This window comes from Thalassophryne amazonica, chromosome 11, assembly GCF_902500255.1.
Source record: "Thalassophryne amazonica chromosome 11, fThaAma1.1, whole genome shotgun sequence".
NCBI classification, from domain to species: Eukaryota; Metazoa; Chordata; class Actinopteri; order Batrachoidiformes; family Batrachoididae; genus Thalassophryne; species Thalassophryne amazonica.
Window position 1 is genome coordinate 18,731,793 of NC_047113.1, and position 25,580 is coordinate 18,757,372.

The 25,580-nt window shown below is 39.2% G+C and overlaps 1 protein-coding gene and 1 long non-coding RNA gene across 3 annotated transcripts in view; one reads left to right on the top strand and one right to left on the bottom strand.

Annotated features, from left to right (window-relative positions):
- The window catches only part of LOC117520217 (fas-binding factor 1 homolog), a 33,237-nt gene extending 9,169 nt beyond the window's left edge, over positions 1–24,068 (bottom strand). The window contains exons 1-18 of one of the 2 annotated variants that reach the window (XM_034181530.1): positions 23,899–24,068; positions 23,631–23,747; positions 22,671–22,740; positions 22,513–22,563; positions 22,265–22,406; positions 22,060–22,140; positions 17,796–17,933; positions 17,613–17,688; positions 15,953–16,107; positions 15,781–15,868; positions 15,068–15,319; positions 14,901–14,963; positions 14,733–14,803; positions 11,911–11,969; positions 11,767–11,814; positions 11,546–11,677; positions 7,230–7,330; positions 5,558–5,764 (exon numbers count right to left, since the gene is read on the bottom strand). In XM_034181530.1, the coding sequence (XP_034037421.1) occupies positions 5,558–5,764; positions 7,230–7,330; positions 11,546–11,677; positions 11,767–11,814; positions 11,911–11,969; positions 14,733–14,803; positions 14,901–14,963; positions 15,068–15,319; positions 15,781–15,868; positions 15,953–16,107; positions 17,613–17,688; positions 17,796–17,933; positions 22,060–22,140; positions 22,265–22,406; positions 22,513–22,563; positions 22,671–22,712 (1,706 nt within the window). In that variant the 5' untranslated portion in view covers positions 22,713–22,740; positions 23,631–23,747; positions 23,899–24,068. Of the gene's footprint in view, positions 1–5,557; positions 5,765–7,229; positions 7,331–11,545; positions 11,678–11,766; positions 11,815–11,910; positions 11,970–14,732; positions 14,804–14,900; positions 14,964–15,067; positions 15,320–15,780; positions 15,869–15,952; positions 16,108–17,612; positions 17,689–17,795; positions 17,934–22,059; positions 22,141–22,234; positions 22,407–22,512; positions 22,564–22,670; positions 22,741–23,630; positions 23,748–23,898 lie in introns of both variants that reach the window. The other variant, XM_034181529.1, reaches the window with a different exon arrangement.
- Positions 43–23,724, top strand: LOC117520218. Its single transcript, XR_004563573.1, has 3 exons — positions 43–54; positions 15,369–15,378; positions 23,414–23,724. It is a non-coding gene; the product is annotated as an uncharacterized LOC117520218 (long non-coding RNA).
- Positions 24,069–25,580: the final 1,512 nt, after the last annotated feature.

The following is a 25,580-nucleotide window of genomic DNA, read 5'->3' on the forward strand; positions in this document are numbered from 1 at the left end:
ACCTACTTATTAAGACTTGGGGTGTTCTAAACTTTTTTTTTTTGCTTGATCAAAGTCATTTAATACTGACTATCTACCAATACCAAATCAGAGGCGATACATTTATGTTCCTACATGTTAAACTTGAGCAAAAAAAAAAAAAAAATACAACCAAGCTGCTCGTCATTTTTATTTATTTACTTTTGCAAAATAAAGTATTGGTTGGTAGGGTTAGACCTTACCCGTGTGCAGCTCCTTGGGGTGACTTTGTTGTGATTGGGCGCCAGAGGTGTCAAGTACTTAAGTACACTTTTTAGGTATCTATACTTTACTCCATTACTTATTTTTCTGCCTACTTCCGACTTCTACTTATTACATTTTCACACAAGTATCTGTACTTTCTATTCCTTACATTTTTAAAACAAACAGCCTCGTTACTCTTGGCTTCAGCGCCAGTGGATGTGCGCTGAGGCGTCAGCGCACATCCACCGGCGCGGCTTTACCGAGGCGCCAGCGCGGATTTATCTGACCATGGGTCCGAAGAAGGCACTGACGGCGGAGGAGGGAGACGATATCAAGAAGTCCCTGGACTTTTTGTCTGAGGAAATCTCTGTTGTTAAAATGCAGCAGAAATCCATTATGGAGCTGGTGGAAGAAGTGAAGGCTCTCCGGATCCAGAATGCCGAGAAAGACCGGCGTCTGGTGCACCTGGAGAACCGTGTTGCAGAGTTGAAACAGTACACAAGGATGAATGACGTTATTATTACAGGAATTCTTATTAAACCTCGATCCTACGCACGGGCGGTGTCAGAAGACAGCGGAGGGGAGGCCAGTGAGCAGGAGGCCAGCTCAGTGGAACAACAGGTGGCTGACTTCCTGCAATCTAAAGATATTCAAATGGACTGTAATAACATTGAAGCGTGCCACCCCCTGCCCAGGAGAGAGGATGGAGACAAGCGAGCAGTTATAATGAGGTTTGTCAACAGAAAACAGAAAACGGCATTGTTAAAACAGGGACGGAAACTCAAAGGAACAAACGTATTCATCAATGAACATCTGACCAAAAGAAACGCAGACATCGTCAGGAAAGCTCGTTTCTTAAAAAAGCAGGGAAAAATTCAACAGACATGGACATCCAACTGCAAAACATTCATCAAACTGAACGGAACACCAGAACAAGCGAAGGTTATGGTAATCAGGAACATCAAGGAACTGGACAAATACGACCAATAAGGTATGAGGACACAAACACATCACAACACCATGACACAGACCAGAGGAATCTACTACATCATCTACATCTGGAGACAAGAAGGATATAACTCAAAGGATTGCTGATCATGTAAAACTAGAACTGAGAACATTTAAATACACAGACCACAATGTACTGGACTTGGAGCATGATATAGACCCGGACAATAATTTCTTCTCAAATATTAATGACAGTTGTTGCTATTATACAGATGAACAGTTTAATCGGATCATTAAAACGGATAACAAATTATCAATAATCCATTTCAACAGCAGAAGTCTGTATGCAAACTTTAACAACATTAAAGAATATTTAAGTCAATTAAAAAAAAAAAATTAACATAATTGCTATATCAGAAACATGGATCAATGAAGATAAAGGAATGGATTTTGAACCAGTCGAAGCAGTGGTTTGCAGATTGAAGCAATGCTTCAACCTATTGTTTCGTTTATTCTTTCTTTCTTTCGCTTAATTTTCCCCCGCTAAAACCCTAAAGAGCATACTTCTGTGAGTATTATTTACCTTTTCTATGTTAAACCGACCTGTTATGGTCTTCTGAAACAGTTGATAGATGTATTTTATAACTTAAAAATGGGAGCGACGCTAACACGTTAGCATGTCTGTGGCATTTTCAATGTTAAAAGTTAGCATGAAGCAGTTCCAGCTGTCTTCACGTTCGGGTTGTTTTCAAATTGTAATATTTCTTAAATTTATTTTTGTTTATATATTAATAATCTAATGATAATTATTATATACAATTTCAGAGAAAGAGACAAAAAGAACCTGAATAGAAACACAACAGAAAATAAAATATAAAAGCAACTAACAATGAACATACATACATACAGAAATAAATAAGTGTTTCCTGTGAACACCTAGTGACTCTTACACCTCCATTTCATCCCTGTTTTATTTAAGTTTAATGACAGTTTGTTTTGGTCAAACCATATTGTCAATGTGTTAATTTCTTCAGTGATTTCCTCCAGAACTATCTGCCAAACTAGAAAACTGCTGCATCCTAGTAAGAGCAGAATACTACTGGAATGAATCTGAATAAGGAAAGTTTTTTTTTCTCACTAAATGGATGCTGCACTCACTGCAGTTTATTGTCTGGAATAGTCCCAGATTGCATTTCAGAGCTTCTAGAATTGAAACATTTTCATGCAGGTGGTGTTGGGGGGTAATTTTGGGTTTTGGGTCTTGGGCCACATGTAGAACGAATCAGTTTTTAAATTAAGCTTTCAATTCATATAGTGGCATCTACCTTTTTTTTTTTTTTTTTTTTTTTTTTTTTAAGGTTACTTTATACTTTTATACTTTAAGTAGGTTTTGGAGCACATACTTTTTCACTTTTACTTTAGTAAAGAGGTCAAGTTGATACTTCAACTTTTACCAGAGTGTTTTTAAACTGCAGTATCTATACTTCTACTTAAGTAACAAATGTGTGTACTTTTGACATCACTGTTGGGCGCTATATAAATACACTGAATTGAATTAACCAGGATTTTTATATGGCTCTTACAAATTTCACTTCATGTAACATGGTAGCAATAAATGTACAACACTCAGAAGAATCCTGATTGAACAGCACCCGTTCAAGATTAATGGCTGTCTTTTAGCTGTTATCATCATCATCATCAACAACAAGAAAAAAGGGGGGGGTGTCTTCCTCCAATTTTCCCTTCTGACTATAGGCCTGTACAGTGACTGGTAACAGGAGAAAAAGACAATCAAGGTGACAAGAAAAACTCATGTTCAAAGTGTTAACTGATTAATCAACAGAAAGTTTACTACTTGTGCCAACCATCAGAAACAAACTATTCATATATCACTGCGGCACTGCTGATGAACTAGCAGCAAGCACAGAGTGGAGGCGCTTCTCTCAGTCTGCATGGAGCTTTGGAAGCAGAGCAAGATGGTATGCAGACTGATCTCTGAGAGACTCAAATTTAACATACTGGATCAATCAAAAAATACCTTAGAGTGGACCGATCTCAGCGACAAGCCTAATTAAATACATCCCGTAATTATGAGAGCTATTAAACTGTATTATGTATTTAAAAAAAGCTCTATGCCAAATCTATGAAACACTTGAACCCTTTTTGATTTAGTTAAAACAACAAAAAAAAACTTCTATCTGTTCATATGTCAGTTCATGGAACAGTTACTTCAGGTTTTATTCTGTTGTTATTCTTATGAATGTCACTTGAATGCTGCTGGTGTACAAGTGTGAAAACTGTGAAGATGTTCTGTGCAATTTGTACCCTTAATTCATGTAATACCTTCTTAGATTTTTACTGCTACATAATTTACGCAATATCTCTAAAATCAGAAAGGTCTTGTCTCAGAGTGATGCTGAAAAACTAATTCATGCATTTGTTTCCTCTAGGCTGGACTATTGTAATTCATTATTATCAGGTTGTCCTAAAAGTTCCCTAAAAAGCCTTCAGTTGATTCAAAATGCTGCAGCTAGAGTACTGACGGGGACTAGCAGGAGAGAGCATATCTCACCCGTGTTGGCTTCCTGTTAATTCTAGAATAGAATTTAAAATTCTTCTTCTTACTTATAAGGTTTTGAATAATCAGGTCTCATCTTATCTTAGGGACCTCGTAGTACCATATTACCCCATTAGAGCGCTTCGCTCTCAGACTGCAGGCTTACTTGTAGTTCCTAGGGTTTGTAGGAGTAGAATGGGAGGCAGAGCCTTCAGCTTTCAGGCTCCTCTCCTGTGGAACCAGCTCCCAATTCAGATCAGGGAGACAGATACCCTCTCTACTTTTAAGATTAGGCTTAAAACTTTCCTTTTCGCTAAGGCTTATAGTTAGGGCTGGATCAGGTGACCCTGGACTATCCCTTGGTTATGCTGCTTTAGACGTAGACTGTGGGGGGGTTCCCATGATGCACTGTTTCTTTCTCTTTTTGCTCTGTATGCATCACTCTGCATTTAATCATTAGTGATCGATCTCTGCTCCCCTCCACAGCATGTCTTTTTCCTGGTTCTTTCCCTCAGCCCCAACCAGTCTCAGCAGAAGACTGCCCCTCCCTGAGCCTGGTTCTGCTGGAGGTTTCTTCCTGTTAAAAGGGAGTTTTTCCTTCCCACTGTAGCCAAGTGCTTGCTCACAGGGGGTCGTTTTGACCGTTGGGGTTTTTCATAATTATTGTATGGCCTTGCCTTGCAATATAAAGCGCCTTGGGGCAACTGTTTGTTGTGATTTGGCGCTATATAAAAAAAAAGTTGATTGATAATATCATTAAATAGGTTGCTACGCCATCATATGAGAATGAGACAAATACACTCAACAAAAATATAAATGCAACACTTTTGGTTTTGCTCCCATTTTGTATGAGATGAACTCAAAGATCTAAAACTTTTTCCACATACAAAATATCACCATTTCCCTCAAATATTGTTCACAAACCAGTCTAAATCTGTGATAGTGAGCACTTCTCCTTTGCTGAGATAATCCATCCCACCTCACAGGTGTGCCATACCAAGATGCTGATTAGACACCATGATTAGTGCAAAGGTGTGCCTTAGACTGTCCACAATAAAAGGCCACTCTGAAAGCTGCAGTTTTGTTTTATGGGGGGGGATACCAGTCAGTATCTGGTGTGACCACCATTTGCCTCATGCAGTGCAACACATCTCCTTCGCATAGAGTTGATCAGGTTGTCAATTGTGGCCTGTGGAATGTTGGTCCACTCCTCTTCAATGGCTGTGCGAAGTTGCTGGATATTGGCAGGAACTGGTACACGCTGTCGTATACGCCGGTCCAGAGCATCCCAAACATGCTCAATGGGTGACATGTCCGGTGAGAATGCCGGCCATGCAAGAACTGGGACATTTTCAGCTTCCAAGAATTGTGTACAGATCCTTGCAACATGGGGCCGTGCATTATCCTGCTGCAACATGAGGTGATGTTCTTGGATGTATGGCACAACAACGGCCTCAGAATCTCGTCACGGTATCTCTGTGCATTCAAAATGCCATCAATAAAATGCACCTGTGTTCTTCGTCCATAACAGACGCCTGCCCATACCATAACCCCACCACCACCATGGGCAACTAAGGCACACCTGTGCACTAATCATGGTGTCTAATCAGCATCTTGGTATGGCACACCTGTGAGGTGGGATGGATTATCTCAGCAAAGGAGAAGTGCTCACTATCACAGATTTAGACTGGTTTGTGAACAATATTTGAGGGAAATGGTGATATTGTGTATGTGGAAAAAGTTTTAGATCTTTGAGTTCATCTCATACAAAATGGGAGCAAAACCAAAAGTGTTGCGTTTATATTTTTGTTGAGTGTAAAACCATTTTACCTTTGCAGATCTCGGAGTCTTTCCACTTCACGATCTCTGTCCTGCTGGGCCTGGGATATTTTGCGCTGGTACTGACCCTGCAGCTCTGAGCGCTCCTGCTCAGCTGATCGTCTTAATGTGGCCAGGCATTCCATCAAGTCCTCATACTCCTGCTGAGATTGCTTTTCCCTTTGAGCTGCCGATTCCTCAAGAAGCTTCACGCGTGCCCTGAACTTGCACAGAAAGACGAATCAAGCTTATAACCACACAAGCATATTACAGTTTGCCGAGTTACCATGAGAGATGTGCAATAAATTCAGCCCAAAGGGTATTTCCTCAATTTTACCATACCTTAAGAAAAGTCCAGTTTAAGGTATTATGCCCGTGTGTTGCATATCAAAATGTTCAGAATAATTTCAGCTTTCTGAATGTGAGACATGCATTTTGTCTAGAACACTGGACATAATCTATTACCCACACCTCACACCCAGAGATTTGTGTGTGAAACTTAACACCATTTTAGAGTGTAGGCATCAAGCAGCATTTTGTTAATAATCGCCAGCCTTGAATAATTGCCTGCCTCCTTTAGGCACCGGGTCTGAACACTGAAAAATAAACGCATGGGCTCTTAATCAAGGAAATACAGTATGTGAGAAATCCTTATATATATATATATATATATATATATATATATATATATATATATATATATATATATATATATACACACACACACACACTCAACAGAAATATAAATGCAACACTTTTGGTTTTGCTCCCATTTTGTATGAGATGAACTCAAAGATCTAAAACTTTTTCCACATACACAATATCACCATTTTCCTCAAATACTGTTCACAAACCAGTCTAAATCTGTGATAGTGAGCACTTCTCCTTTGCTGAGATAATCCATCCCACCTCACAGGTGTGCCATATCAAGATGCTGATTAGACACCATGATTAGTGCACAGTCAACAGGGCAACATTAGCTGGAGTTATGAAAATCCACTGAATGCTGAAAACAGTAATCAAATCATCCTTATGAACTACTTTGTTTTTTTAAATCACAAATATGTTAGTATTACAAAAAGTCTGAAGAAATAATAGACAGCTGGTTTTTTTTTTTTGTTTGTTTGTTTGTTTTGTCAGCTCTGCACCAGTATTAGAAGATAGGTGTGGTCAGTTTGGGAACCACAGATGTAGCGCATGATACATACTCTATATGAACTCAATAACGTAGGTTAAAAGTAATCAGAAAATGAAACAAGGCTTAATTACTACATTACAAAATGTAAGTTTTTAAGTTAACTGAGCGCTCTACTCCCACTACCCTACAAGTAAGGTCTTTCTGCTTCTTCCTTTTTACCCCCACTCAGAGTCAACACAATCAAAATGTAAATCAGATATGGATCTGCATATGTTGAGTTGACACAAGTTTTGTGGTGGATGCTCTTCCTGACGTACCTCCACATTACATGGAGAATGGGCAGGGATGGTCTTGAACAGAAAACCTTCTGCTTTGGCAGCAAGTGCACTAACAACTTGCCCTCTATGCTGCCTGCCAGTGTCCTACTGATACCTCTGTTTTTCCTTTCAAACATTTGTGGAAAAAGGGATTTGTCAAAGCTGAGCAGCTTAACTGTTAAGGCCATTTAAAAAAAAAAAAAAAAACTGAACTTGTCCTTTGAAGTACCTGTGTGCATTTTCCATGAGTTCCATATCCTCTTTATGGCGCTGTTGTACAGTTTCTACCAACATTTGGCTTAGGTCTCTCTCCAGCTGCAAGGTCTTGACCTGTAGCCAGCAACGCAGAAGTGGAATGAGGAGGTTACAGGTAAAGTCCTGCTGGCTTTCTGCGAGACGATAGGATCTGTCTCCGAAAGGCTTCACTTTGATTCCCACAGTGTCGACACAGAGCCCATACAAACACAAATATGATGGTCTGAAATACGGAACGAGATGTACTGACACATACAGTTGAATGCAAAAGTTTGGGCACCCCTGATAATTTTCATGATTTTCCCTTATATAAATCATTGGTTGTCTGGATCAGAAATTTCAGTTAAATATGTCATATAGCAAATGAACACACTGATATTTGAGAAGTAAAATGAAGTTTCTAGTATTTACAGAAAGTGTGCAATAATTATTTTAACAAAATTGGGCAGCTGCATAAATTTGGGCACCCTTGTAATTTTATTGATTTGAATACATTTAGCACTAATTATTTGAACACAAAATTGGTTTGGTAAGGTCACCGACCATTGACCTCCTTACACAGGTGAATCCAATAATGAGAAAGGGTATTTAAGGTGCCCATTTGCAAATGTTTCCCCTCTTTGCATCTCTTCTAATGAGTGGCAACATGGGAGCCTCTAAACAACTCTCAAATGACCTGAAAACAAAGATTGTTCAACATCATGGTTTAGGGGAAGGATACAAAAAGCTATCTCAGAGATTTCAGCGGAACATAGTGAGGAAATGAAAGACCGCAGGCACAGTACTAGTTAAGGCCCGAAGTGGCAGGCCAAGAAAAATCTCATAAGCTGAGGCGAAGGATGGTGAGAACAGTCATAGTCAACTTACAGACCTGCTCCAAAGACCTACAACATGATCTTGCTGCAGATAGTGTCTCTGTGCATCGTTCAACTATACAGCGCACTTTGCACAAAGAGATGCTGTATGATGATGTAATGCAGAGGAAGCTTTTTCTGCATACACGCCACAAACAGAGTCGCTTGAGGTATGTTAAAGCACGTGGACAAGCCAGCTTCATTTTGGAATAAGGTGCTATGGACTGATGAAACTAAAATTGAGTTATTTGGACATAAGAGGCGGTATGCATGGCTGAAAAAGAACATAGCATTCCAAGAAAAACGCTTGCTACATATAGAAAAATTTGGAGGTGGTTCCATCATGCTGTGGGGCTGTGTGGCCAGTGCAGGTACTGGGAATCTTGTTAAAGTTGAGGGTCACATGGATTCCAGTCAATATCAGCAGATTCGTGAGAACAATGTTCACGTATCAGTGACAAAGTTGAAGTTGCGCCGGGGCTGGACCTTTCAACAAGACAACGACCCTAAACACTGCTCAAAATCTACTAAGGCATTCATGCAGAGGAACAAGTACAATGTTCTGGAATGGCTATCTCAGTCCCCAGACCTGAATATTATTGAAAATCTGTGGTGTGATTTTAAGTGGGCTGTCTATGCTCGGAAACCAACAAACCTGACTGAACTGGAGATGTTTTGTAAAGAAGAATGGTCCAAAATACCTTGAACCAGAATCCAGACTCTCATTGGAAGCTATAGGAGGCGTTTAGAGACTGTTATTTCTGCAAAAGGAGGATCTACTAAATATTGATGTATTTTTTTTCCTGTTGGGGTGCCCAAATTTATGCACCTGCCTAATTTTGTTTAAAGAATTATTGCACTTTCTGTAAAACCTATAAGCTTTATTTAACTTCTTAAATATCACTGTGTTTGTCTGCTATATGATCTATTCAACTGAAATTGCTGATCCAAACAACCAATGATTTATAAAGGAAAATCATGGAAACCATCAGGCGTGACCAAATGTTTACATACACCTGTATTATCAGATTAAATACACCTAAGCAGGATGAAAAATTAGCCATCTTCCCATGACAGACAGGCATTAATGAAGTGAACTCAAATGTCAGAGGATCGTATTGTACAACCCCGTAAGATGTCAACAGAATGTGCAAAGTATAATTCGAGTCTGGCAGCATGTGCTGGTGCCACGCTTTACTACATCCTCGGCACAACAGAACTGCCTTAGGTTCTGGATGGCAACCTATTGCAACCTAGGAAGTACACATTTATTGTATATAATTATGCACTTTGGCCTCCTTGTAAAAAAAAAAGTGTTACAAATACAGTGTTTCTCCCACATTACTATTGGCCTGACAGGCCGCCAGGCTAACCTCAACTAAGCCAGAAATAATGCCAATGAAAAATAATGGTGATGAAATAACAGAAAATAATGACAAATATCCATTTATTTGGAAGTCAAGAATCACTTTGTCCGCAGTGGTTTAATTATGGCTTGACCCTCACACATACACCATCTTCTGTAGAGTAACTGTTTTTTGGGAGTGATTTGACAGGGCGCTAATTGGCTTCTTATTATTATTTGATGGGTCAAACAGCTGAGAGCAGGGCAATGTTAAAAACTCCCTTTAAACAGGCTGCTGTCCAGCATTTCTTAGCAGTCAGACCTTTCAACAGGAGGTTTCACATGTCTGAATCTGACATCTATTTGACAGATTTTTTTACTCCTTTTAACATAACAATTGTCAGATATTGCCCCACCTCCTCCCTCTTGGGATAAATTTTTGCACTGCAGACGTCTTTTTTAATGTAACACTGCCTCACCGTTTGCGTTATATGTATAAGGTGTCTTTGAAATTCCTCCTCATGCCATATCTGAAGGGAAAGTGTCATAAAAAAATTTTAAGTCTCTGACCTGCAGGATGAATTTGCCAGATAAGCTGGCGGCTGTGGAGCGCCTGAATTGAGTCAAGTCAAGTGCACGCACTGATGCTGCCTTGGGTCTTGGACGGCAACCGGTCCATTAGCACAGCTCTAAAATAACCATCTACCTGCTGCATCCAGGTGAAACATGGGCATCTTCTTGGGCTTCTCCAGCTTCAGCCTGAGTCAGGGATGCTATTTGCAGCCCGTGGGCCATGTCTGACCTGGCTACCTTTTGTCTGAACCCAAGTCATTGGCGTCAGGAAGGACAGTGATGCTGAAACTGAGTGATCCTAGTCTTTAATATGCTCATGTGATTTTTCTATGTGATATACACACTCATATGTATTTTTTATTAAACATATATTTGTTTGCTTGTTTGTTTTAATACCAGTGATCATGTATTGCAGGACTATGGCAGGATTACATAACAAGCACATCACTTGACTTTAGCATTTGCATTTCTGATCGCCTCACATTTTTCTGTGCCTTGCACCTTGAGATTTGAGTTGTTTTGTTTTTTGAGTGAGTACCACCTATCCTGAATTCTAGAACTACTGACATCATAGAGTTGGATATAACAAAGCTAGAGGGCAGAGTCAGGCCTGGCTGCATGCCACCAAAGAGGATGCACTGCCATTACCAAAGAGGGAAAAAAGGCTGCACAGTTGGACTGCTACAAATGGCACAGTGTGATCCTTGCTGTTGTGTTTTCAGATGGAAAATATCACCCAAAATGCCATATTCAAGTGCCTGCATTGACTGCTGCAACCACCGGAAACCAGGAATTAACATTTGCTCAATGAGGATATTGAACCAACAAGTTATACTCTGTATAGATTTTACTTAAATGCATGCATGCATTCACTGTCTTTAACCCCACGGTCAACTCCAGAGTGTGCAGTGAGCATTATTTTGTGCCAAGTCAGAAATTTCATGTCATTAGATTCTTGGGATAACGACATCAGGAGAATTTATCCATGGATTTATTAACACTGCATGATGCACTGTGCTGTGTATAGCAATGATCAAGTCGTGAGTGTGTTTCCATGTCAGTGTTATGTCCGGGTGTTATGATCCCGAAGCCCCGCTATTTCTGCCAGGAAGGTAAGAAATTGAACTCTTTATTCTAATTTAATTAATGATATTATTTTAATTAAAAAATGAACCAAAAACAGGTAGGTACGGCATTTACGGTCCGTCTAACACCATTGTAGTGATTACCCTCCGTACTTCCACATTCACTCAACATGCACGCTGTATTGCACATTGGGGTACTTTGTGTCCTTTTTGCCCTCTTTGGTAATGGTGGCCGTGCCCCTATGTATGCGCAGCAGCGGTATAGAGAGTGCGCACTCTAGCTTTGCTATGTCCAACTCTATGACTGACATACATCTGCCACTCCATCAGGCCCTTCCAGCACTTGCCAGTCAAGTATATTAATCGTTCCTACAAACAGTGAAAGCTGTACTGATTTAGTTTTCATCTCATCATCGGAACAATAATCACATACCTGTCCTTCCAGCTGGACGATACGAGCCTGTAAAACCTGAATATCTGCAGACTGCTGATCTTTCTCTTTCAATCTCTGCAGGACCCCTGCATCCACAGCATCGCTACGACCCAGCATTTGAGACTGCAACACCTTAACAGAAGCACAGCAAAGCCCAGAACAAACAAGGTTCAACATGTTCTCTCACTCCAAGTAGTACATCTGGAAGCAGAGACACTCACCTGCTGTTGTAACAACAGCTGCTGCAGACTGTCTGGTGTGAGTGGCACCTGTTTGGAAAGAGGGCAAGAGCTTAAAAATACTTACATGAGGTGATTATTATATACATTAATAAACACAACCATTGTGCCTATAAGCGATAATACCTGTTGTTGGACAGCACTTGATGGCCTTGGCATTAGATTTTGGTTTCGATGTGGAACAGCTTTTAAAAAATGGATAAATAAATAAAAATTACTATCATACAGATGCATCCAGGCTACTGAAAAGTACAACGTTATCTGTAACTGTGCCTTGTCACCAGTCAAAACAGGAATCATACAGACAGGACTCAGGAGCAATAAATCAAAAAACAATTCAGGACTCTCAGAAATAATCCATTTTTGTCTGAGTTACCTTGAATGGAAAAGAGATGCTGCTGGCCATGACCTCCCTCCCCTCTGTGAAGGAACCTGTTTCTCACTGTTGCAGTTCAAACTGAATTTGAATCTGTTACATATGTCGCACAAGTTTAAAACAAGCCCTTTTATTGTTGGAATAATTCCTATAGCAATACAGTGAGGGCTTCAGAGCAGCATTTGCCGTCTTCAAGATGACATCTTTTCCAAGGACATTCATGCATTTTTCAATAAGAAAATGCAAAACCATATTCTGCACACATTACAAAGGCATGGCTGCAGGAGCTGAGGTTGCAGATACTGGCCAAGTCTGCCTGCTGTGTCCTCAATAGACAAAGTGAGGAGAAATACAACAATGATGAATGCAACAATGCCAACCCCGTACTGTTGCACACCTTAAGATGTGTGTGTACAAAGAATGGGACAAAATAAAACCTGAAATGTTGTCTTGGGAACCTCAATGTCAAAACTGTGCCGGACTGTGGCTGCTCACTGCTCCTAGTGGTTGGATTGTGTCAAACTGTAATTAGGATGGGTTAAATGGAGGACAAATTTCATTGTATGTATGTATGTAATTTCAATTTTCAATTTATTTTCATTTATATAGCGCCAAATCACAACAGAATTGCCTCAAGGCGCTTCACACAAGTAAGGTCTAACCTTACTAACCCCCAGCGCAGCAGTAGTAAGGAAAAACTTCCTCTGAGGAAGAAACCTCAAGCAGACCAGACTCAAAGGGGTGACCCTCTGCTTGGGTCATGCTACAGACATAAATTACAGAACAATTCACCAAACGAATATACAGGAAATGCTGTTGGTGCACAGGACAGGAGGGTCTCCAGCACAAATACCACACCCATCTCTGGATGGCGCTGCACCTTAAACAGAGAGAAAAAACAGAATCAGGCATCAGAAAGACAAGGAATACAGTATATACGAGTATGTACTAAATATTACAGCCTGACTGATGTTATCGGCTGGCCAATATTATTGGCCGATATAAGCCCTTCTCAAAGTACTCACTATAGGCCGAAATATTGCCGATAGAACGCCGATAATTTTTCATAAACAGAACAGTTACTGAAATAATGTTTATGTGTTGGCAATGTAAAATGTCCTTGCCCCGTTTGTCCAGTAGATGGAGCTCTGACTCCATTCAACTGAGAGCTCCTTACACCCCTGCTTAAATGTGATCATCACCGGCCCCCGTAGTTCACAGTCATACTGCACTGATCCGCTGACAAAAGCATACAAGTCTATAAGGATCTATATCCTTATTGTGAACCTATATCTAAGTTGCAGCAACAAGAGGTACAGGATCAAATGTATTTCACAACTCTTTTTAAGGATATGTATTTGCTAATTTCACAAAGGTTTAATTCTTGATTGCATTTTTTGAACTTGAAAATTCTTCTGTTATAAAGTTAATCAATATGAGGACAAAGCTTCAGCTTTTAGCTCATACCTTTTTTGTTAAGGGTCCAGAAAAGAACATTTTGTTCATTTAAAAATATAATAATAATAATAATAATAATAATAATAATAATAATATCGGCTATCGGCAAATCAGCCGATTTTATCAATCATCTGCATTTTTTTTCATCCAAATATCGTTATTGGCATCAGCCTCAAAAAATCCGTATCAGTCGGGCACTACTAAATATATACGTAATTAAAGGATTTTATTAAAAAGAAGACCAGAAAGTTTGGCTACAATTTGCCAGAAGGTACATCAGAGATGCAAGCCTAGATTTAATATTTTGGTGAAAGAAAATCCTCTTCTGTGCCACTTCATCATGAAGCTGTATAACTGGAGATACAAAATGCAAAACATGCACTATGCACAATTTCTCCAGTCACACCCACAGAAGCCTGTAAACCTCTTCTGGGTTGTCTGGGTGTCTTGGTGGCTTTCCTCACTCTTCTCCTTCTTGCACAGTCACTCAGTTGTTGAGAACTGTCTACTCCATACAGATTTACCATAGAGTGCCATATTGTTTGTATTTCTTCATAAGTGATGTAAATAAAGTTCAAGACATATTCAGTGACGTACAAATGTTAATGTATCCATCCCGACTTGTCTGAAGAAAACTGGCAATAAAACTGATTATTTACAGCTATTATACCAAAGGGGCTGATTATTTATGTAACCCATCATCTTGGCTTTAATATTTTTAATTAATTTATATCAAGTTGTAGAGATTTACGTTCAGTTTGAGTCTAAGGAGGGATAATTTTAGAATATTGATAAGCCTGATTTACTTTTTGTATTTGAAATGCCATTAACAAATTAAAATGCATGAAACACCAAGGGGCTGAATACTTTTGCAAGCCACTGTATATTAAACAAAATATAAAGTTCACCACATAAAACATGAAAAATCTTGGACTCATGCTGTCTGTGATGAAACAGAAATGAAAGTAAACATAACACTGTTTGTTTATATGGATTTTTCCACAGTGTCCCAACGCTTTCTGATTTGGGGTTGCAAGATGCCACTAAAATCAAGCCAGGCTCCGCAACTGTGTTTCCTCAGAAATTGCTTTCTCGGCGCAATCCAGCTGAATACCTTGCTTGGTCTTCTCTTCCGTGACAGAAGCAGAACCAATAGCTGAGCTTGTGTGTCCAAGACGGATGTCACTACACACACACACACACACAAAAAAAAAAAACAGTGAAAAATGCAGAAAGCGTCAAAGCTTTATTCAATAACATGGAATTAGACAAGACATTCTACCTTTCCTTGACAGTTGTCAAAGTGCCATTTCTGCTCCTGGCAGCTGGTGAAGTCACTTGTTCACTGAAAAGAAGGACAGCTATTTATTCAGCACTGAAAAAATAGTTATTTTTATTCACTGTTGGGTCTGTCAAAGAGTTGCCCCTGTTATGTTGCCTGGATTCTACCTAAGAAGAGATTCCAGATCCAACTGTTCCCCTGATCCTAAAGACTCTTCCTTCTTGGACTGTTTGTCCTCAGAGTTTGACACAAATAGAGCCTTTTTCTTCCTCAATGCTCCTGCTAACCAATCATCAACATCATCATCATCTCCTTCCTCTTTGTTTTGGTTTGTAGAGACTTCAGGCTTGATTGCTGGGGATGAAGTGTCTGTGCCCATTTTTGCAGCAGGCGCTACACTGACATCCTCTGCAGAAAATCTGTTAGGAAAAACCAACCAACAAAAAGAAAAGTCAATCAGACTTATAGTGGAGTGTATGTCTTTTAGAAGAAGAAAAGCATGTGGTTATAAACAGAATAATATGCTGCCTGTAAGACAGGGATGGGAACTGATGGGACCAATGTCACTATCGATTCTGATTACCAGCCCAGTTCTTTATTGATTATTCCCTTATCGATTCAACACCAATTTATGTGTGGGAAAAATCTAGATCTACACAGATTTTCAGTGACAATGCCATGGCTTTCCTTGTTGCCAGATGCAGAGTTTGGCATAATGACATCAGACATGATGTCATGCAAGATGCATGACTTTTTACAACACTGTAAAAAGACTGGCGCCACTGATAAGAGGAACTGATAACATCTGAGGAATATGATTCCAATGGACTGCATAATTTGGAACAGGTCCTCGATTCCCATCCTTAGAGGATGGACACACCTCACAGAAGGTCTGCGTGACAGCCGTCCTTCACCTGCAGATCCAAATGTTGGCTTGTAGGAACCAAATACGAGGTCATCTTCTAAAGCTGGCTCGAACAAAAAGTGACAACAAAAAGGTCAGGTGAATTCTTTCCTTAAACAGTACTTGCTCGCAGCATCTGGTTCTTTACCTTTCACACTCGGGGGCTCGTCCTGACGTTGACTCTCTTGAGACTGAGGTGGGTCCTGCCTCTTGCCTGTGGGTGGTCGCTCCAAAAGACGAGGGGAAGTCCCACGCTCCAAAATCTCATCTAGTGCTGTACGAACTCTCTGTGGGGGGCCTCGCCTGGCAATGTACATTAGAGGAATCTTTATCATATGGGACATTTTTTTTTTTAATTTAAGGAAGTTCTGTCTTAGGTTGACATAAAACCACCAGCAGTTCCCTGAAAGAACAGGAAAACCATATTTTTGGCACAGGTTTTGATGAAGTCCTCTTTCTGTAGTGCTTGTAGTGTTTCGAATGCTAACCTAATTCCATCAATTTCTGTGGTCTTCTGTAATCTCGTTTCAAGAGGAATTCACAGTCTAACATGAATTCAGTCTGACATGGTGAAGGAAAAACAGAAATAACTCGTTCACATGAATACTGTTTTTAAATAACCTCATGGCAATGGGGTAGCACAGTCTCGTTTGAAGCCCTGCCTGATATCACTGGATTTCACCACTTCCATGGACAACCTGCCATTGCACAACACAAACACAGCATCACTATAAACAGAAAGTGTACTGTTTTGTTTTCGGCTGCAATCACCGAAGCAGTCGTGAAAAGTGCCTTTTTTTTGGTTCCCAGTGAAGAAAGGAAAACAAAGTAAATGGGACAAGTTGTGTCAGTAGGTTTTAGTGAGATTGAATGTGAATAGGGAGCCAGACAAGTGACTGGCTGATAATGCAGCTGTCCCCAGAAGTAGCATATGCGCTTTCATTTTAACCCTTTATTGCCCACCTTCAAATGACACTACAGTGCCCAATAAAGTAAAGCCTTTACCATGAAGCTCAAAATTGAGCTCAGATGCATCATCTGAGCTCATCCCCATCATCCCCATCCAACCTGATGGAGCTTGAAAGGTGCTGCAAAGATGAATGGGCAAAACTACCCAAAGATAGGTGCACCAAGCTTGTGGCATCATATTCAAGACATAAGGCTACACCTAATAATTATTTTCTTTGTTAATTAATTTGTTGATTAATTTTTGGATTAATCCATTAATTGCTTAGTCCACAAAGTGTAATAAAATTGAGAAAAATATCAATTATTGTTTCTCAAAGCCCAAGATGATGTCCTCAAATATCTTGTTTTATCCACAACCCAAAGGTATTCAGAGAGAAAGGATATCAGGAAATATTAACACTGAAGAAGCTGAAATCAGACCCCAGTGATTAACGAATTACCAAAAATACCGGGCGGTTCATTTAATAATCGATTCATTCATCATTTGTCGCAGCTTTACTTAAAACACACACAGTTTAATAAAATGCAACATTTGCAGAAATGGAAAACTGAGTTTTAACATTTTTAAACCAAGGTGTATGTAAACATATGTCTGCTGCTGCTACATAACCTGCTCTCTGCTCAGATCATCAATTCAGAGAGACAGAAAATCCACCATAACAACAGAAGAAAAGGCAAATTGGAACAAAATGGTCTTATGCAAAATGTAAAGCTCAGCTGTTGAGTAAAACATTGTTTAAACACTTAAAAGTTAATCACATAAACAAATTCTAGAAAAAGTTTTTAAACTGTACTTAAAAGCACAAAAGACTATTATTTATGATTTCAGTAAGATTTACCTCTCTGTGTTGGACCACAGCACATTCTCTTTTTTTGTGAGCTTTTTATTAAATGCATGTTCCTCTGGCTTTGTTACTGTCGTATAAGGAACACAAAAAACACATAATGATTTAGTGGTTGATTACAGAAAACAAAAACAAATAAATATTATTGTGCAGAATTAAGGGAAGTCTATGGCTCACCTGTGTCCCTCTTTATTACAGGAGACAGTGAAGGAGAATGAGACGGCTCTGAATTTTCTCGGTGAGCCTGCTGAGAGGTAGGTTTTGGTTTGGGCTTAGATTCACTCGGAAACAAGTCATCCAAGGGATCATCCAGATCTACAGAGGAAAGATATTTCTTTCAAATGTAAATATTAATTTATTTTTTTTTTTAATTGCCAACTACAGACAGATATACTACTTGCATTTCTATCATATAAACATACACAGTGCATCCGGAAAGTATTCAAAGTGCTTCACTTTTTCCACCTTTTGTTATGTTACAGCATTATTCCAAAATGGAGTAAATTCTTTTGTTTTTACTCACAACACCCCACAATGACAACATGAAAAAAAGGTTTGTTGAAATTTTTGCAAATTTATTAAAAAAATAAAATAAATAAGAAATCACATTCACATCCTTTGCTCAATACTTTGTTGATGCACCTTTGGCAGCAATTACAGCCTCAAGTCTTCTTGAATATGATGCCACAAGCTTGGTGCACTTATCTTTGGGCAGTTTTGTCCATTCCTCTTTGCAGCACCTCTCAAGCTCCATCAGGTTGGATGGAGAGCGTCAGTGCACAGCCCTTTTCAGATCGCTCCAGAGATGTTAAATCGGATTTAGGTCTGTGCTCTGACTGGGTCACTCAAGGACATTCACAGAGTTGTCTTGAAGCCACTCCTTTGATATCTTGACTGTGTGCTTAGGGTCATCATCCTGCTGAAAGATGAATTGTTGCCCCAGTGTGAGGTCAAGAGCACTCTGGAGCAGGTTTTCATCCAGGATGTCTCTGTACATTGCTGCATTCATCTTTCCCTCAATCCTGACTAGTCCCCCAGTTCCTGAAACTGAATAACATCCCCACAGCATGATGCTGCCACCACCATGCTTCACTGTAGGGATAGTGCCTGGTTTCTTCCAAACATTGACACCTGGCATTCACACCACCAAGTTCAATCTTTGTCTCACCAGACCAAAGAATTTTGTTTCTCATGGTCTGATGTTCTTCAGGTGCCTTTTGGCAAACTCCAGGTGGGCTGCCATGTGCCTTTCACTAAGGAGTGGCTTCTGTCTAACCAATCTACCATACAAGCCTGATTGGTGGATTGCTAGAGATGTTTCTCCTTCTGGAAGGTTCTCTTCTCTCCAGAGAGGAATGCTGGAGCTCAAACAGAGTGACCCTCGGGTTCTTGGTCACCTACATGACAAAGGCCCTTCTCCCCCGTCGTTCAGTTTAGACGTGTGATTAGCTCTAGGAAGAGTCCTGGTGGATCTGAACTTCTTCCATTTATGGATGATGGAGGCCACTGTGCTCACTGGAACCTTCAAAGCAGCAGAAATGTTTCTGTGCACTTCCCCAGATTTGTGCCTCGAGATAATCCTGTTTTGGAGGTCTACAAACAATTCCTTTGACTTCTTGCTTGGTTTATGCTCTGACATGCACTGTTAACTGTGGGACTTTATATTTAGACACGTGTGCCTTTCCAAATCATGTCCAATCAACTGAATTTATGCCAGATGGATTCCAATTAAGCTGTAGAAACATCTCAAGGATGTTCAGTGGAAACTGGATGCACCAGAGCTCAATTTTGAGCTTAATAGCAAAGGCTATGAATATTTATGTACATGTGATTCCATAGTGTTTTTGTTGTTTGTTTGTTTTTTTTGGGGGGGGGGGTTTAATTTAATGAATTTGCAAAGATTTAAAAAAAAAAAAAAAAAAAAACTTTTTTCATAATGTCATTATGGGGAATTGTGTGTCAAACTTTAAGGAAAAAATTATTCCATCCATTCTAGAATAACATGACAAAATATGGAAAAAGTGAAGTGCTGTAAATACTTTCTGGATGCACGGTATTTCTCTAGAAGCATAAAATAGCTGCTCAGTTGGACCCAAAAAGGTTCAACGAGGCATATTCAGCTCAATACAGCATATTAATGCCAGATGCCACTACCACACCAACTGAATTCTAAATAAAGTGTTGTGAAATGCCACCAGTTGTAATATAAATAATAAAAATCATAACCAATGAATATACATGTACAGTATTTAGCACAGTACTTTAATTTTCCCTCAAAATATTTGATTTTACAAACTGTATCTCGTCATTTTTGAATGGTTTATCTATTAAAGAGTAAAAACTGAAGGAAATCAATTGTAAAGCCTGAAAGAAGTTTCTGTAGGAAGTATTTCAGCCATAAGGTCAAATGAGAGGGGGAAGTGCTCACTTTTTAAATACTTGAAAGACACTGGACTCAAAGAGAGGATTTAGTCATGCTATAACAGACTGATGCAGAAGATGGGAACAATGTGGCAATAAGGATGTCGGCTGCCATTAAACACCATAGAAGAAGAAAGGTTGCGCTTGTTTTTAACTACAGGGTCACGTTATGACAGGAGTGTGTTTCGTGTCAAAATAAAGCCATAACACACACATATATATATATATATATATATATATATATATATATATATATATATATATATATATATATACACTCAACAAAAATATAAACGCAACACTTTTGGTTTTGCTCCAATTTTGTATGAGATGAACTCAAAGATCTAAAACTTTTTCCACACACACAATATCACCATTTCCCTCAAATATTGTTCACAAACCAGTCTAAATCTGTGATAGTGAGCACTTCTCCTTTGCTGAGATAATACATCCCACCTCACAGGTGTGCCATATCAGGATGCTGATTAGACACCATGATTAGTGCACAGGTGTGCCTTAGACTGCCCACAATAAAAGGCCACTCTGAAAGGTGCAGTTTTGTTTTATTGGGGGGGGGATACCAGTCAGTATCTGGTGTGACCACCATTTGCCTCATGCAGTGCAACACATCTCCTTCGCATCATCCGTGAAGAGAACACCTCTCCAACGTGCCAAACACCAGCGAATGTGAGCATTTGCCCACTTAAGTCGGTTACGACGACGAACTGGAGTCAGGTCGAGACCCCGATGAGGACGACGAGCATGCAGATGAGCTTCCCTGAGACGGTTTCTGACAGTTTGTGCAAAATTTCTTTGGTTATGCAAACCGATTGTTCCAGCAGCTGTCCGAGTGGCTGGTCTCAGACGATCTTGGAGGTGAACATGCTGGATGTGGAGGTCCTGGGCTGGTGTGGTTACACGTGGTCTGCGGTTGTGAGGCTGGTTGGATGTACTGCCAAATTCTCTGAAACGACTTTGGAGACGGCTTATGGTAGAGACATGAACATTCAATACATGAGCAACAGCTCTGGTTGACATTCCTGCTGTCAGCATGCCAATTGCACGCTCCCTCAAATCTTGCGACATCTGTGGCATTGTGCTGTGTGATAAAACTGCACCTTTCAGAGTGGCCTTTTATTGTGGGCAGTCTAAGGCACACCTGTGCACTAATCATGGTGTCTAATCAGCATCTTGGTATGGCACACCTGTGAGGTGGGATGGATTATCTCAGCAAAGGAGAAGTGCTCACTATCACAGATTTAGACTGGTTTGTGAACAATATTTGAGAGAAATGGTGATATTGTGTATATGGAAAAAGTTTTAGATCTTTGAGTTCATCTCATACAAAATGGGAGCAAAACCAAAAGTGTTGCGTTTATATTTTTGTTGAGTGTATATATATATATTATTTATTTATTTTTTAAAGATAGCGGCTTTATATGACAAAATAAACAGAACATGGAAACAAATTTTGAGGGAAATCTGTACAACGGCAAAATAAAGGTTTTGAAAATTAATCCCCCAAATTTTCATAAGAAAGGATGCACATCATTGTGCCATGCGCAAGCTATATCCAAAAGCTGAGGTCGATCTGACAAACAGTCAGTGAGCTATGCGAGCCACATACCCGCACACAGATGTTTCTTGCTTTAGAAATAGATTACTTTTGATGATGACATAACATTCAAGAGAACTGAAGGGGCAATCACTATTATTATCATGAAAAAGTGTGTTTTATGCTTTTTGCCATTTCAGAGAAATGGGATGCAAACATTTACAATCAGCCGTTTCTTGAGTCTTTACTCTAATACACACAACACTGTTAGAACACAAAGCCATCAAAATTTGTGTGACAAGCCTAATGTTTAGTTTTTGTATATGAATGAACAATGAACCTGACGATCATTATATGAACTAAAGATGCATTTAGAGAATAATAACATCATTAGCAAAGTAGACACTTTCCAAGTTGGGACTGTGATTTTATCCTCAGATGCAGAGAAAAACCAGGTTTGCTGACCAGAGAAGGTGAACTTCTTGGAGGTTCGGCCTGTAGATGAAGGTGTAGAATCTGGCTTCTTCCTTCTTGTGGTGGACTGATCTGAGTGACAAGGGAAAAACACAGCTCTCTGAATTCTGCTATCAACGGAACCTTCATTGCAAGATTTAAGGTGAGGATAATGATGTGAAAATACCATAAGCAGAAACCCACTGCCTGGAATTACCTGCACCATCTGGTTTTATATTACTGTCTAATGCCGAGAAGTCTTTCTTTGACCCTTCATCACCAGCTGGTTTTGTTTGTTTTGGGGCTGAACTAGGTTTTTTCATTGTTGCAAAAAGCTCAGCATCCATATCATCTAGGCCCTGCATAAACATAGATGGGTGGGAATAAATAAAGTTCCATGCTCCATTGGCCATGCACAGACAATAAGAAAATTAAGATTTGTGTCTACATTTCACAATTCTATACCTTCAGGTTCTTTAGTATTTCATCAGGATCCATTTCTGACACATCCGAATCCTTGGACATAAATTAATAAATAAACACCAGCAATGAAATAACAGATTTTTTTAAGTGAACACAAATGGTACAATTAGGTGCCATGTTTCACATTTCAATCTACACACCTCAATGTCCCCTCCATCCCGTTCAGCCCCCACAGACAACATACTGAAGATGTTTTCACACACAGATGACCTGGAAGAAGCAGATGTAATCAACTTACTGGTTCAGTGGTTGACCACGAGCTGCTCTCACCCTTAATGGGTCAGCTGTGGTGCAAACTGTTGATAAGAAAATGGATTTTATTCCCGGTCAATTACTCTCTCTGTGTGTGTGTGTGTGTGTGTGTGTGTGTGTGTGTGTGTGTGTGTGTGTGTGTGTGTGTGTGTGTGTGTGTGTGTGTGTGTGTGTGTGTGTGTGTGAAGTAAACTAAATAAAAAATGTGAACTGTATTAAATTGTTTATTCAAACAAGTTGATATAATCTGATTTACTTGGGAAACAATCTTTTAGTTTGAAAGAGGGAATGACAGAAAAACTTCTGCAAATTATGAGTTTAATCAATATGCCAATAATAGCAAAAAAAAAAAAAAAACTAACTGAAGATCATTACCATTTTCCAGAACATTCCATTCATTAAGATCACAGATGAGTGCTAAATTGCATGGTGATTTACTAAAAGTAAATGCACAACCGATTGCAGATGGTAATGTGATGTAGACGGCAATATGTAAATTAGAATTCCACACGTCAATGGCTGTAAACGCAAAACTAAATTAAATCAGCCACATAAGTTGAATTATTGGATGGAGGTGTGGTGCAGCACTTTATCCAGATCAAATATATATGGAAGACAGCTCACCACTCAGTGAATGAGATATATTTTATTGAAGTGTCTCATGCTGTCTATATTAAATTAACTATATTAATTTCTCCAATATTTGTCTAATTATTTTTAAAACTAATCACACTTTGTGCTGTTATACATCCTCTGGCAGGCTGTTCCATGTATCCACCACTCTCATTGTAAACAAGAATTTCCTCAGATCCATGATCTTGTTTTAAATAATTTCTAGTTGTGATCACCTCTGTTGTCTTCTGATAACTGGGAGATCAGGAGTCCGCTCGACTAGCACAGGTGGCAGCTGTTATCAACTAAGTCTTCCACGTTCATATGAACCGAGGAAAACCATCGTTTAATTTCTGCAGAGAGAAAATGGTTTTAAAAATAACACTGGACGAACGGTTTCCTATTTTTCGTTTCTGTACAAAACGGACACAACCAGGTTATTTTACTTTTGGAAAAAAATCAGAGTGCAAAATAAAATCGTTTAAAGGCAGGTGTGAAACTCACCATCTCACGACGTTAGCTAAAGAGCGAAACTAGCTAAAGCGTCTCTGGTTACCGTTGTTAAGCGATGTGACAGGATGAGGTCCACACATGATCGTTCGTCCGTTAAAATATTAAAATATTACAGTATTTTATGTCTTCACATCACTGTGTGCAGCTTGATTCACTACTTTTACTCGTTTCCAGTTAAAAAAAAAAAAAAAAAAAAATCAACCCTCGTCTTCTTCTTCTTTTTTTCGGTTGTTGGCATTCTCCTTAAGTGTGTATTACCACCACCTATTGCTCCGGGGTGCAGCTGAGCGCCTTGAGAGCGGTACTCTGAGCAGGGCGGAGCAATATGGGTTTCCTGAAAGTAACATCTTGTGAGGACAGATTGCTCTCCTGTCACTCACAATTCCACGCCCCTCTCAATCGAAGCCACACCCACCCACGCCAGAACGGGGCCAAAAGTTTGAAACTGAAAAAATTAAATCTGAAAGTGAAAAAAAGATCTGAAGGTGAAAAAAAGAAATATGAATGAAAATAAATGATTTGATCAAAATAATTACAGAGCTGCATCAAAAATGTATTTAAACTGAAAAATATATATCTTACACTTATTTTTATTTTGATAATACTTTTTAAATGATTATAAAATTCAAGAACAAACACTGAATTTTCAGTTTCAGAATTTATTTTTTCAATCTTTTTTTATTTTCAGATTACAAAACTTTTGGCCTGGATTTAGCTCCATAGAGCAAAGGTTCAAAATTTTTCAAAGCAGTGTTTCAGTTTAACTATTGCAGTACCAAGGAAAGGTTTTGGCACCATCCCGTTACATGATCCATTCTTTAATTCCAGCTTTAATTTCCTAGTCTGTTGAGTCTTTCAGCTCAAATACTGATGTCTGGTTTCCATTTCATCGACTCAAGAAAAAAATGTTTTAAACATGGGTGTATCAAAGGTTTCACAAGGATATGAAGCAGTGTTTCAGGCAGTGGCAGTTCTACACTGAATCACTCCCCAGGCGACACTCAGTCCGAGTGCCCCGCCCCCTCTCCCACCTAAAAAAAAAACAGACAAAATTTTGCACAAACAGCCATTTTTAAAAATTATTATATTATTAATATTTTAGAAGTTCCCCTGAAATTGCAAAAGAAATTGACATCAAAAGCCTGCAGGCTACAATATTACTCCAAAAAAAAAAAAAAAAAAAAAAAAAAATCCAGAAATTGCAAGTTTGAATAAACATGCCCTTACATTAGACACTTTATTATATGTCTTTCAGGAAGGAACAATTAGCAACTATTTAACAATTTTATTAAGGTGCATATTTGTCTCAACATTTGGCTAAATATTTAGCTTGACGTTTGTACATATTAGGCTAAATGTGTAAATACTTAGCATTAACTAATCTGCAAAAGTTTTAGGTTTGACAGAAATTTGATCATGTACTGTTTGCCTTTTTCTTCCAATTTTTGATCTTCATCTGTGGATCAAACTAAAATCTAAACTGAAATGTTACTAGCATTCCCATACCAATGAAATCAAATGTGATTCTTTTACTCCATTAAATAAACCAGTTAAATATAATAGGTAAGTCCCTTCGGCTGCTCCCTTGTTTGCACTCGGGGTCGCCACAGCAAATCCAAGGTGGATCTGCATGTTGAACTGGCACAGGTTCCGGATGCCCTTCCTGACACAAC